This window comes from Pyrus communis, chromosome 5 (assembly GCF_041283825.1).
Source record: "Pyrus communis isolate YQ-2024b chromosome 5, ASM4128382v1, whole genome shotgun sequence".
Lineage (NCBI taxonomy): Eukaryota > Viridiplantae > Streptophyta > Magnoliopsida > Rosales > Rosaceae > Pyrus > Pyrus communis.
The window spans coordinates 14,933,528-14,948,490 of NC_142569.1; the positions used below are offsets into that span (position 1 = coordinate 14,933,528).

At 38.9% G+C, this 14,963-nt stretch overlaps 1 protein-coding gene and 1 long non-coding RNA gene across 2 annotated transcripts; both read left to right on the forward strand.

Moving 5' to 3' along the window:
• Window positions 1-5,263: 5,263 nt before the first annotated feature.
• On the forward strand, window positions 5,264-6,961 carry LOC148696854 (uncharacterized). The gene is made up of 3 exons (XR_015962169.1): window positions 5,264-5,395; window positions 5,849-5,915; window positions 6,724-6,961. It is a non-coding gene; the product is annotated as an uncharacterized LOC148696854 (long non-coding RNA).
• A 2,483-nt stretch (window positions 6,962-9,444) lies between these two features.
• Window positions 9,445-11,135, forward strand: LOC137725404 (protein EXORDIUM-like 5). Its single transcript, XM_068464070.2, has one exon. The coding sequence runs from the start codon at window positions 9,798-9,800 to the stop codon at window positions 10,848-10,850; it is 1,053 nt and encodes a 350-aa protein (XP_068320171.1). The 5' UTR covers window positions 9,445-9,797; the 3' UTR covers window positions 10,851-11,135.
• Window positions 11,136-14,963: the final 3,828 nt, after the last annotated feature.

A 14,963-nucleotide genomic window follows, 5' to 3' on the forward strand; every position in this document is an offset into this window, starting at 1 on the left:
CTAAGTTTTTTTGATAGTGCTCAAACATATCATGACCAAATTTAACGTCGTATAATTAGTTTAGGATATCACTGTCTTAACATATGTTCATATAAACATAAAATAACACAACTCCTCTTTCTCTTCTGCTCCTGTGTTCCAATAAATGTTGAGTTTATAATAATCAAAGAAATAATGAAGGACTGGGACAAATAGTTGATCGCTCCCATTAAATGCAACTGCAGTAGTCACTAGTTACAGAAAACTTGAAGTTTTCCACTAGATATTTTCAGAGGTTCTGTAGATATTTATAGAAACTCAACAATTTAAAAGGTAGATCTTTGCATTTTCTAAGCGTCACTTTGTAGGCCCTTTTGCCCTCCCAATTATTTCAGAAAAGAGGTCAAAATTAATAAATTTTAAGCTGATCTGTCTCCAATTCCATGACAAAACTTGCGTTTTGATCACAACAAGGAACATAATTTTGGGTCAACTTGGGATGTAATTTTCATACTTTTTGGAAAATTTACTGAAATATTTTGTGTCACATCCCGGCCCGGGGCGGATCACTTCCCGGGCCCGCTCCACCACCGTAGCACGATATTGTCCGCTTTGGGCTTACCATTCCCTCACGGTTTTGTTTTTGGGAACTCACGAGCAACTTCCCAGTGGGTCACCCATCATGGGATTGCTCTAACCCCCTTCTCGCTTAACTTCGGAGTTCCTACGGAACCCGAAACCAATGAGCTCCCAAAAGGGCTCGTGCTAGGTAGGGATGAGAATATACATTTAAGGATCACTTCCCTGGGCGATGTGGGATGTCACAATCCACCCCTCTTAGGGGCCCGACGTCCTCGTCGGCACATCACGACCAGGGTTAGGCTCTGATAGCAAATTGTCACATCCTGGCCCGGGGCAGATCACTTCCTATGGCCTGCTCCACCACCGTAGCACGATATTGTCCGCTTTGGGCTTACCATTCCCTCACGGTTTTATTTTTGGGAACTCACGAACAACTTCCCAGTGGGTCACCCATCATGGGATTGCTCAAGCCCCCTTCTCGTTTAACTTCGGAGTTCTGATGAACTCTGAAGCGAGTGAGCTCCCAAAAGGCCTCGTGCTAGGTAAGGATGAGAATATATATAAGGATCACACCCCTGGGTGATGTGAGATGTCACAATCCACCCCCCTTAGGGGCCCGACGTCCTCGTCAACACATTTCCGGCCAGGGATTGGCTCTGATACCAATTTGTCACATCCCGGCCCGGGGCGGATCACTTCCCATAGCCCGCTCCACCACCGTAGCACGATATTGTCCGCTTTGGGCTTACCATTCCCTCACAGTTTTATTTTTGGGAACTCACGAACAACTTCCCAGTGGGTCACCCATCATGGGATTGCTCAAGCCCCCTTCTCGCTTAACTTCGGAGTTCTGATGAACTCTGAAGCCAGTGAGCTCCCAAAAGGCCTCGTGCTAGGTAAGGATGAGAATACATATAAGGATCACACCCCTGGATGATGTGGGATGTCACATTTTGTGTGTTGTAATTAGCCCTAATTTGGTTCTGAGGTGATTTTGAAAAAAAATGGCTATCAAAAAAAGCTGGGAACTTTTTTTATGTTTGATAAACATTCATCTTCAGCTTTTTTTTTCACAATTTTAGGTAAAAAAAGCCAAAAACACAAAGCTGCAAAACCCAACTTTGAAAAACCAGTTTTTTTTTTACATCTGTTTTACATAAAAGTTTATCAAACATTATATGTGACAGCCCGTTCTGAAAATTTTAAAACGTACGCGTGAAAAGACGATTTTTCCCTTAGTGCGATTTCTTTACGTTGTGTGGTTGTTTTTGGTTGGTTGTTGGCTGATGGTGGACCACACATTCCCTCACACACACACACACATTCACCCTTTCCTTGTCTCGTGCCATTTGCCTTCCCATTTTCCATCCAAACGTACGGACACACACCCAAAACCCATGAAATCTTCACAGATCGAAGAAACAAAGTACATATTCATGCTCGTGACGTCCATTGGAGTCTAACCATACCCATTTCAGGTAAGGATACCTTCGTTTTCACGTCGAACTCGGGATACCTGATTTTTTATACTGTTCATGCACACGTAAATTCTTATGTTTTTGGGAATTTCAAGCTTGTAGGAAGCTTGGTGAGGTCCTTAAGAGGCTCGGGGTGGTTCGTTTGAAGGTTTTGGACGTCGGGATCACGAGTTTCGAGGTTGGCCGGAGTTGGGGGTATTTTCCAGGTGAGATTTCGTGGATTTTAGCACTTGAAAGTGGTATGATTTTGTTCCTCTCGTTGTAAGCTTCATTTTGGTACCAATTGTGTGAAATTTGGTTGAAAAACGAAGAAGATAAGACGATTTGAAGTTTTCCCGATTTTCCTGCGCCGGAGCCTCGCCAGAGAAGACGACGGAATATTCCATCAGTTTGGACGGAATGTTCCTAACGCCGTTGACGGAATCCGTTAAAGTTAATGGAATATTCCTGACGGCGTTAACTGACGCCGTCAGCGTGCCAGACACGTGCCTGCGCGTGGCCGGCGCGTGCGGCGGTGAAATTTTTTTCTAAAAATATGGGGATGATCCTGAGGTTGAGTAGATCACGTTGGTGTATTCATACACCCCATTTGAGCATTGTATGAGAAGTTATTTCTTGAGTTTGGTTATGTGCTTTAAAATTAACGTTTTTATAGTTGTTTCGCATATAGGTGAATCCTATCCCGAGGACGAGCGTGGTCACTCACGGCAGGGGGTTATGACCCTTCCACTTACCAGTGAGTGGGCTTTTGGTTTTCCGTATATACCTATATACTTATACTTTTCCCAGAAATTGATTTAGAACGTTTATTCGTTTATATGCCATGCCTATAGTTTTGCCGTTGTTTATGCATTGTTAATGGTTGATATATATGTATGTTTGGTGCTGCGGACGCACAGGTAAGTGCCAGGTGAGTTGTGATTTATGTTTACATTCAGTAGTGATTTGAGATGCGTAGAGAGCTCATAACCTGCACCCCCGGTGTTAGTGCTCCCGCCCATAGTTGGGCACAGTCATTCACGTGATGTTCACCTCCCGCACCACACGCTCAGCTTGGATCCAAGTTAGGTGCACAATCCTTTCGTATAGACCACTCTAGGTGGTTCCGACTCGTAGGTGACCCGCGATTATTCGCACAGCCTTCACGTGATCACATTCCTGTCGTATAGACCACTCTAGGTGGTTCCGACTTGTAGGTGACCCGCGATTATTCGCACAGCCTTCACGTGATCGTAGCACTTGAGCGTATATATATGTTACACCCAGGCCTGTCGTACATACCACTTTAGGTGGTTCCGACTCGTGTGCAGGTCTAGTTAGTGAGATTGAGATTTGAGCTCTAGATTCAGTCGTACAGGTCGCGTTAGGTGACTCTGGCTGACAGATTATATGATATTGATGCGTTATTACCTGAGCACTTGCATTTTACTTTGAGGTTTTGGCATAGCATATTCTTGAGCATGACTTATATGTATATATATATATTCTATTTTCTGGGAAGTATACAGGTTTTATGCGCGAGGGGTTAGAACTTATTTATTAAATGGTTTTCGAAAAGCTTTGTTTTGCCCACTCACGCCTTTGTTTTGCGCCCATACAGGTTCTAGTTGGCTAGCACGTTTGGTGGTTTCCCTGAGGATTTCCCCGGCATATCTGACAGACGATCACCAGTGTAGGACCACCTTCAAGTGTACTTTTGTTATGTCGTTTTCTTCTGGACTGCTTTAGGCTTTTATACTATAAACCTAGCGTCGCACTTATGTTTGCACTTGTTGTTATTACTTTGTGTAAAGCTAGTTTTTATTTATTCGTACTATTTATATTATTATTTTATTAGCTTCCGCACTGTGCACATGGTTACGTCACTTCCACGTGACGACCAGCATGCCCTGATCTCGATCGGGGTGTGTCATTATAATACTGTTTTTTTTTTTTTTTTTCAAAAACACTTTTACAAAAAAGTTTATCAAACACTCTGCTGCTTTATTTTACAGCTGCTTATTCTCACAACATAACTGAAAGCAGTTTTTTTTCAAAGCACATCAATACCAAACCAGCCCTTAGACAACTCAATATTCACTGTCATTTTGTTTAATTAAATAAGAGTTACTAATATTTTTAAATAATAGTCGATTAGCACTACGCTGTAATGATATTTTTTCACTTATAAGTGAGAAATCTTAAATTCTATTCTCATCAAAAATGAATTTGAACCACATTATTGCTAGCGTATTGTGATGCTAAGCCCACTCGTCTCCCTTAATGTAGATAATATAATTTATTCAAAAAGAAAATGGCAATAATAAATATAGAAAATTAGATTTTAATTCCTAAATAAGATGAATTTTAGAAAAGTGCTTATACAAGACTAAAAATTGATTTTAGTCCTTAAACTCTATTTAATGCCAACATATGTATTCAATGTCTTTTTTTTTATTTATAATTTTATGGTGTTCATAAATTACATTTTATGAAAATATTATAAATTTTAATTCTCATTATGGTGAGTATCTTATATAAGAAAATATTGTCGTAGAGATTTTTCGATACACTTATGTTTCTGTATATTTTTTTATGTGCCACTAATTCATTACAATATATTTAGGTATGAACATTTCAATACACTGAGTTAGTATAATATGTTTAGGTACGGACATTTAGGTACACTAGTTTAGTATAATATATTTAGGTACCGGCATTTTGGTACACTAGTTTAGTATCATATAGTTAGGTACATAATTTTCGGTACACTTATGTTTTTGCATATTTTCTTATGTGCCATTAATTCACTAAAATATATTTAGGTACGGACATTTTCGTACACTAAATTAGTAAAATATATTGTGACATCCCGTCCCGAAGATATCAAAACGTACGTGTGAAAAGACACTTTTACCCCTAGTTCGTTCTCTTTACGTTATTGGTTGTTTTGTGTGATGTTGGCATGTGTTGGGCCACACACACACACTGTCACTCTCCCTAACCCTCTGTCCCTTTCCCTGTCTCTCTCTCCCGAGTCCCCTCTCCTCCCATTTCCCTTGAAAACATACGGACACACACCCAAAATCCCTTAAACCTTTACAGATCGAGGGAACCAAGACCATAGTCGAGCTCGTGAGGCTGGGAGGAGTCCAGTCGTACCATTTTCAAGTAAGGTTATCACCGTTTTCACGTCGATTTCACGAAGTCAGTTTTGGGGTACTATTCATGCAAGCGTAATTTCTCACGTTTTAAGGAAAATGAAGCTCGTAGGTAGCTTGGTGAGGTCCCAAGGAGTCTCGGAGTAGTTCGTTTGAAGAAATTGGACGTCGGGATCGCCGTGTTCGAAGTTGGCCGGATTTGGAGTTTGGTGACAGGTGAGATCTCGTGGTTTTTAATTCCTAAAAGTGGTATATTTATGTTCTCCTAGGTCTAAGCTTCATTTTGGTGCAAAAATTATGGAATTTGGTTGAAAAATGGACGAGATATCAAAGTTAGAAGTTTTTCCAGTTTTCCGACGCCGGCGCCGACGCCGGAGAAGGAGACGAAATATTCCTGATGCCGTTAACGGAATCCGTTAGAACTAACGGAATATTCCTTACGGCGTCAGTTGACGCCGTCAGCGTGCCAGGCACGTGCCTGCTCGTGGCCGGCGCGTGGGGGCGCGTGCGGCGGTGAAAATTTTTTCTAAAAATTTGGGTGTGATCCTGAGGTTGTGTAGAGCACGTTGGTATATTCATTTGTCCAATTTGATCAATGTATGAGAAGTTATTACGAGAAGTTGGTTATGTACTTTAAAATTAACGTTTTTATAGTTGTTTCGCATATAGGTGATACGTATCCCGAGGACGAGCGTGGTCACTCGAGACAGGGGGGCTACGACCCTTCCACTTACCAGTGAGTGGGCTTTTGGTTTTCCGTATATACCTATATACTATATTTTTCCCAGAAATTGATTTAAATGCTTATTAGTTATATGCCATGCATTACATTATTGTTATTCATACATCGTTGGTTATGTTAATAGTTGCATATATATAAACATATGCATGTTTGGGTGCTGTGAACGCACAGGTAAGTGCCAGGTAAGTGTTATTTATATTTACGTTCAGTAGTGGTTTGAGATACTTAGAGAGCTCATAACCTGCACCCCCGGTGTTAGTGCTCCCGCCCAGAGTAGGGCACAGTCCTTCACGTGATGTTCACCTCCCGCACCACACGCTCAGCTTGGATCCAAGTTAGGTGCACAGTCCTGTCGTATAGACCACTTTAGGTGGTTCCGACTCGTAGGTGACCCGCGATTATTCACACAGCCTTCACGTGATCGTAGCACTTGAGCGTATATATATGTTACACCCAGGCCTGTCGTACAGACCACTTTAGGTGGTTCCGACTCGTGGGCAGGTTCAGTTATTGAGTTTGAGATTTGAGCTCTATATGCAGCCGTACAGGTCACGTTAGGTGACTCCGGCTGCCAGATTATATGTTATTGTTACGATTTATACCTGAGCACTTGCATTTCATTCTGAGGTTTTGACATGGCATGTTCTTGAGCATGATTGGCATATCTATTTACATACGTACATATGTTTATTTTCTGGGAAGTATACAGGTTTTACGGCGAGGGGTTAGAATGTATTTTACTAAATGGTTTTAGAAAAGCTTTGTTTTTGCCCACTCACGCTTTTATTTTGCGCCCCTCCAGGTTCTAGTAGTCTAGCAGGTTCGGTGGTTTCCCAGAGGGCTTTCCCGGCATTTCTGACAGACACTCACCAGCGTAGGGTCACCTTCGGGTGTACTGTTGTCGCATCATTTTCTTTTGGACTGCTGTAGACTTATTGCTCTGAACTTAGCGTCTCACTTACGCTAGCACTTGTTTTAATACTTTGTATGCTGGTTTTTAATTATTCGTACTTTTTATATCACTATTTTATTAGCTTCCGCACGTGCACATGGCTACGTCACCTCCGCGTGGCGGCCAGCACGCCCTGATCTCGGTCGGGGTGTGTCATATATTATGATACAGACGTTTAGGTATACTAATTAGAAGAAGTTAAATAAAATTAATGAATTAAAATGTGTATAATAATAAATTTAAAATTTAATGTAATGACATTAAATAAGATATCTATGAAATATTAAAACAAAAATATAATACGAATTTGAATTAAGTACACATTAAGGGACTAAAATCAATATCCAATCTAACACAAAGTTTTTATTAAATTTTAATCTTCTTAAAGGATTAAAATTTAAAAACCCCTAATAAATATTGCCCCAAACTTTTAGGAGATATACGTAACATTTCACATCGCCCAGGGGAGTGGATCATGTAAGCCTTATATGTATATTCCCATCTCTACCTAGCACGAGGCCTTTTAGGAGCTCACTGGCTTCGGGTTCCATGGGAACTCTGAAGTTAAGTGAGTAGCGCGAGAGCACTCTCATGATGGGTGACCCACTGAGAAGTTATGCTCGCTTGAGTTCCCAAAAACAAAATCGAGAGGGCGTGGTCGGGGTCCAAAGTGGACAATATCGTGCTACGGTGGAGTCGAGTCCGAAATATGATGGGGGCCCGAGCCGGGATGTGACATATATCTCCGTCGTAGTCATAACAAATTCTAACATGTTTTATTTTAGTTTAAAAATAAGCTTTTTTTTTTTTTTTTTTTTTGGTTCTAGAGTAAAATCAAGATGCTCGTGTAGCCTCCTCTGTTCATTCGATTCCTTTCCAAGTAGAAAATGGTAGCAAACTGTAAAGCGTTATTTTTTTTCCTTTTACAGTTTGATATTCTAATTACTATAATTAACATAAAAGAGAAATCAAACTTAGGTGGAAGATAGATAACAGACTACTCCAATCGTCTACGCAACCTACAATATTCCTCGGTTCATTTAGTTCAATATATTTTTGTATTTATCAGTGAACATTTTAATTTTTGAAATAAATCCTAAAAAAAATTTCTTCACTGCCAAAAAAGAAAAAGGCACGCATCTTACCTTTTTATCACCTCCCATCCCCTTTGATAACGAATGTTTGGGAGCACCATGCCTATTGACCATGTGTTTCTTTCTCCTAAATAATAGACAAAGCTTAGAAAATGAGCCAAGACAACGATAAGAGACAAACGAGTGCTAAATTTTTTATTCAAAAATCTTTGAGGGTTTAGCAATTTCTTTGCCAAAATTATATTTGTGGTCTCTAATCCCTTAATTATGGAACAAATTTCGTGGTGTTACAGTACTTTGAATTTTGTTATAGCATTATTAACAACTCTAACTAGGTCTTGAGTAAAAAATTTAGGTCTAAAAGGATTATGATTCAATTATGTTAATGTAGTTTATATATATTAGTAGAACGATAACGTTATTCAGCTATACAGTTAGTTGTCAAGCAAAGTGGAGTCAGTGGGAACCAAATCCCCACCATGGTACACATGCATGATGTTTTCCGCACCAATATGTAATTTATATTTAAAAGCCTAAAATGTTAATTTTTTTTATTACATTATCATAGATCAAAATAAAATTTAATACCATGAATTTATGGGACCTGGATCCTCTTTGAGGCAAACCCTCGGGATCCTGTTGAGCGAGAAACACAGACCATTGAATTTCGATCCAACGGCTACAATTATTATAAATTTAAAAGGGACCTCCTGTTTGTAGTCGTTGAATCGAAATCCAACGGTCCGTGTTTCTCGCTCAGCAGGATCACGAGGGTTTGTCTTGGAGAGGATCCAGGTCCGAATTTATGACATTTTTTTAACTTTGCATGTCAATTTTTTCGAGTTGGTGACGAATTGCGCTCCAGCGGCCAAATTCTTTTGGGTTCGCAAGAAATTCATCTTGAAATTGGCTCGGAGCGGCTGCAATCTTGAAAAGGAGAAGTCGTTTTTTGTTCAAGGCTTAGGGCGAGGGAGAAGATAAAGTCGACACTGTAACGTTTTATTTAACATCATTTCTTTTTTTCTTTTCTTTATCTATCAAAATAAAAAATAAAATTATTAATAGAAAAATACTAAATAATAAGACTCCTAATAGTACTAGGACAATTTGGAACACTTATTATTATTAAGATACTTTAATGTTTTCAATTGACATATTCATGTCGTTTCCAAATCAGAGTTCTTTGTTTTTGACGAAGCCAAATTCACCGCTTTGGTTCTCCATTTTTGCTTTTCATCTTAAACCTTGGCATAGATCTAAGCTACAAGCTCCTTATAACGATTCAATGAAAAAGGCCAGTCAAAAAAATGATTCTTGTTTTTAACAATTTTTGAAATACAAGCTCTTGAATCCGTGCTTCATAGTAGTCAACTAACTAAATCAAGTGAAATTGTAATTTTTTTGTGTGTATATATATATATATATATATCTCTCAAATTACTCTAATTTGTGATGTCGAAAATTCTACCATAAAAATGAAAACTTGTTCATTTGAAACAAAAATTCAAACTTGAATGCAATAAATTACACACTAGTGTTGTCAGTCAAACTAACTCACATCTTTTCGTGTCCAAATTTAAAAAAGAGGAAAAAAAACTCATCGCTCAAAAAACCGATTCCCGGTTTTCCAGAACAAACACAAGATAGAGAGACAGTGACACACCCACTCTCACTCACAGCACTCTCTCTCTCTCTCTCTCTCTCTCTCTCTCTTCTGTGCCCACACATTGCAGCTGTCTCCAGCCTATTTCCCTCCCAATTCCCATTCCTACCTTTATATAACCCCTCTCCTGCCTCCCCCTCTCTCCAATTGTCCTCCACCCCCCAACAATGCCGCTCTCTAATCTCGCCTCCCTCCTCCTCCGCCTCCTCCTGCTCACGATCGCCACAATCTTCTCCCGCGCCAATGCCGCAGCCACTCCCTCTGTCCAAACCCTAAACACCCACGAGCTCTTCAACCCCAAGCTCCCTCCCCGCACCCTCTCTTCCAATAAGAAATTCGAGGGCTCCTCCAACCTCGTCGACCTCCGCTACCACATGGGCCCCGTCCTTTCCTCCTCCCCCATCAACATCTACCTCATCTGGTACGGCAAGTGGGCCCCGCCCCAAAAGCTCCTCATCACCGACTTCATCCACTCCATCTCCGCCGCTCCCTCCGCATCCCCCTCCGTCGCCGAGTGGTGGCGCACTGTCTCCCTGTACACCGACCAGACCGGCGCCAACGTCTCACGCTCCGTCGTCGTCGCCGGCCAGTACTCCGACATGAAGTACTCCCACGGGAATCACCTTACCCGCCTCTCCGTCCAGCAGGTCATCGCCTCCGCCGTCCGATCCGCCCCCTTCCCAGTCGATCACAAGCACGGCGTCTACCTAATCCTCACTTCCGAGGACGTCACCGTTCAGGACTTCTGTCGAGCCGTTTGTGGGTTCCATTATTTCACCTTTCCCTCCATGGTGGGCCACACTCTGCCATACGCCTGGATCGGAAACTCTGGCAAGCAGTGCCCGGAAGTCTGCGCCTACCCGTTCGCTATCCCCCGGTACATGGGTGGCGGCGGGCCCGGGGCGCTGTCCCCACCCAACAGGGACGTGGGCGTGGACGGGATGATCAGCGTGATTGGGCACGAGCTCGCTGAGCTTGCGTCCAACCCGCTGGTGAATGCGTGGTACGCTGGGGAGGATCCGACGGCGCCGACGGAGATTGGGGACTTGTGCGAAGGGTTGTACGGGAGCGGTGGCGGGGGCGGGTACATTGGGCAGGTGATGAGGGACAGGGAAGGGAGGACGTTCAATGTGAACGGAAGCAAAGGGAGGAAGTTTTTGTTGCAGTGGATTTGGAGCCCTGTTTTGAAGGCCTGCGCTGGGCCTAATGCTTTGGACTAGATTAAATTTAAAAGAAAAATGATAGAAATTTGTATTATTTTGTTATAGGAGGGATAGTTGGAGGCAGAGAGTATCTGGGTGGCGGTGGTGGTAGCTGCGCCGGTGGCGGCGGAGGAGGATAAAGTAAGCTCTGCTTGAGCTTATAGTAATTTTCTTGATTTTTCTTTTTTATTTTGGTGGGTTTTAGTTAGGTTATTTAGATATCAATTTTTATACTACATGTTCATATGTTTATTTCTTTTTTCTCCATTTGAAGGAAATTTGCATTGGCAATTTTTTGGTAAAGTTTGCATTGGCAGTTTTGTTCAATTTTTTTTTTTTTACAAACAATATTATCAACCTCAAGTAAATGGATGAGTTTTAGCCTCATAATAAGTTAGCAATAATGTAGTTCAAATTCATTGTTGACGAGAATCAAACATAAAACTTTTCACTCATAAGTGAAGATGAATATCACTAGATTAGTACTAAGGGACTGGTACTTTCACGCAAAGTTAAAAATTCACATATTATAAAATATGCTGATACGTATTTTTGGGTTTTATAAAAATGGATAAAAGTGGATGCCAATGTCATTATCATCACTAACAACTTGGACAAAGAGGTAGGTATTTTGAACTGTGGAATTCACTATTTAGCTGTCGAATTTAGAAGCTTGTGAAAGTGAATAAAGTGTAGCATTTATTTAAGTATTTTACTTAAATTTTGATACACAGAAGTTAGAGAGTCAAAAATGTCATATTTCACAGTCGTCATCATCGTCATGCTTTGAACATAACTTGGAGAGCCAAAAATATCATATTTCACGCTACTATTGGAATTTCAGGTCATCATTTGAAGTGGGTTCTTGTGTTTTTACTCAATACAAAATTAAAGAAAAAATTTAAAAATAAAATTAAGATTAAATAATCATAAAGTATTTGTTGAACATAAGTTCAAAAGTTTGATTTCATAATCTTAATTGTTTGTCATGGAGTGGACGTAATCTTGTATTATGCAACTAATCACCATCGCCGCCTACCTTACAATCATTTTGGTAATGTGATTTGATGCTCTTTCCCTTCACTCTTTAAACAAAATGCTTCGCTTCATGCATGAAAGGAGTTATTTATGTTGACTGTATATCAACTTTCATATTGAAAATTGATCTTTGTTAAGCTTAAATTGGGCATGTTTACTTCCACGAAATAAATAGAAATTATTTTGATTCTTGAGTTCTTTGCGTTTACTAAAATATACGTAAGGGAATCATTTCACTTTTTAACTTTCTACTATATTTACTTCCACATAAAAAAGCGGACAAGTTCCCTTGAAATCCATAATCAAATACCTAAAAATAAAAAATCATATCAATCAAGGAAGACTAATTGATCTGATTTTTTTTTTCTTACTTCTCGTATCTTTAGTTCTCTAATGCCTTCATTTTCCCAATTCTATTAAGTAAACATGCCCTTTATCTAAAGTGCGGGAAGGGAAATTCAACCTCACGAGCACATCTATCCCTACACAATGCGATAAAAATTCAGAGTCTGGTCCATCAAATGTTAGCTTGATCACATGCCACAAGAGGACTTGGTACGATCAGAAGTAAAATCACTGAATATACTTGTTACGTCAGATTTCCAACATACAACTTTATATGCAATTAGTTTTAAATGAAATTCTCAACCATAGCATATATTATCCATGTGGCATGTCCAACGGTCCTAATGACTTAAAAGATCTTGAATCTCTTGGGCCTATTTATTATTGTTAATTAATTTATTATAATTTAACATGTATGCATTTCCAACCGTAATTTGCAGGTTAAGAGAAGTGCGTCGTGCAAGAGCCAAGCAATGTTTGATTCTGCAACCTCGCCATTGCCAAAACTTTATTTTAACCAAAAGGTTTTTATTTTTTAAAGATTTTGGAAAGGAGACCGCCATATAACTTCGTATTTATGATCAAAACCGTTCATATTATAAATCATGCTATAAAGATCGTCTCTGTATATACTCATTTAAAACTAAGGTCGTTTGGTCATCTAGCTGTATAAAAACAAATAAACGGAAATGGTAAAAACATTACTAACTATTTATGTATTAGTTACGATAAATTAACTAAACCACCTGAGTTTTAATTTATTTTTAATAAATACGATATTACAGAATGATTCATAATATGAATGTTTCTAATCATCAGCACAAAATTCTATAATTCAAACATGAAAAATTTTAAAGGAAAACTAATGAAAATGATTTGAAAACTTTGAGTTTTAACGATAATGATAAAATAAACGGTAAAGTGAATAGTGACAAGATTGACCTTTTAGTGTAAAAATATGATTTTTCGTTAAAATAAACAGTACCGATAGCTTTTCGTTAAAGTTCTTAAATTTTAAATGTTCTTACTTATCTTCGAGTATTATTGAATGAACGGATATTGGCATATTTAGGCATTTTGTAGTCAAATTGTGCGGTACTTGGTGGAAACTTGGACAATAGGCCACACCCATGACCCAAAATCCCGACTTTAATGGCACATTTGTGATCTACAGCTAATATTGGGGACCACACAAAAGTACACATTTATTATTATATACAAAAGAGGGCCTTGGGCCTTGCAATTTTACTAAGTCTCTTTGGAGTGGCTGCTTGCAAAATAAAAAATAAAGAAAGATTTAGATTTAATTATACCAAAATATGACCACGGTGGGTCCAAAAAGTCCAAAACCAAACTCTGCTGCGGATGGCGGTGGTAAACCATTGACTCTTTTTTACCCTTTCCACTGACAATAAAATTTGAGGATGTGCTATCTACGCGTACGTTTTTAATTTTTACATATTTTTTTAAATTTTAATCATTAACTTAAATGAATTAAAAATAATTAATAAACGAAAATTATTAAAGATGGGTAAGTGATAAAAAGATCGGGTAAAAATAAAATGCACTTCTTTAAAACTTTGTTTTCCTAGAGTTGCAAGCTGATACACATGATAAGATAAATCTGATTTTTTATTATCTTATTATATTTGACATGTCAGAGTTGCTGCTTAATTATTTGCTCCAGTTGATTTCATGCTGAAATTTATGAATATTCCTGGAAATGTTTGTGGTTTGTTCATTCGAGGTCCAATTTTTTAAGTAGAGTGCTATTCACACACCTTTTTTACTTTTAACGTACTTTTGTTAATTTTTGTTCATTGATCTTCTTCAATTCTTTCGATCCGACGGTCGAAAATTGAGAGAAATATGTGAGAGGTAAAAGTTGGTGTGTGAATAGCACCACCATTTTTGAATGCTAATTATGGTATTGGGATCATGAATTTCCCTTGGGGATCAAATAGAGTCACTCAGATCATGGTTCAAATACATTTGGGACATGATTTTCAAAGGGTCGAAGTTTGTAATCTCTCAACAAAATGTTTTTATCTAATAGATCATTTTGGCTAGAAAGCGAGTTAGAAATTATGTGTTTTTGTCTTCTCATTGCCCATGCGTGCATGAAAATTTCCTATTCATCTTACATATTAGCTCATAATATATCAAACGATCAGATCTTGTGAACAAATGCATAAGCAACTTACGATATCAAATTTTTTAGTTTATGATAATTTATACTTAAATTTGTTCATATTTTACAACCCCTTGAATGATTGTCACTTAAAAGTTGGGTCCAACTTTTGTCGCAGTAAATAGTTCGATGTTGCGCATGTGAACTACCTCAAATATCGATTATGTAATGATTTTTTTTTCTTTTCTCACTGTTTTGTCAATGATATTTGTGAAATATCTAACGCTCGCACCCCACCAGAGAGTCCACTCTCCCCCGCCCCCCAAAAGCAAAGGTCCCAGCAGAGAGACGCTTAATTCAATCTAGCTAAAAAGATGGTGGAGCTTAATTTCTGCTGTCTGCTGGTGTAATCAATGAAATTCACATAAAAACATTCTTAAGCGGCCCCTCCATGGGACCCTGTATTCTTTTCCTTGCTCAATTTTATATGACCTTTTCAAACGCTAAATCTTTTGATGATCATGTGATGAGAAAAATAAACATATTACTATTGCATGCAAGTTATTTTTTAGAGAAGGTATGCTTAAGTTTTGATAAACTTTTTATGCTAAATATGG

Coding starts and splice junctions, on each gene's coding strand:
- LOC137725404 (XM_068464070.2), top strand. CDS start 9,798: ATGCCGCTCTCTAATCTCGCCTCCCTCCTCCTCCGCCTCCTCCTGCTC.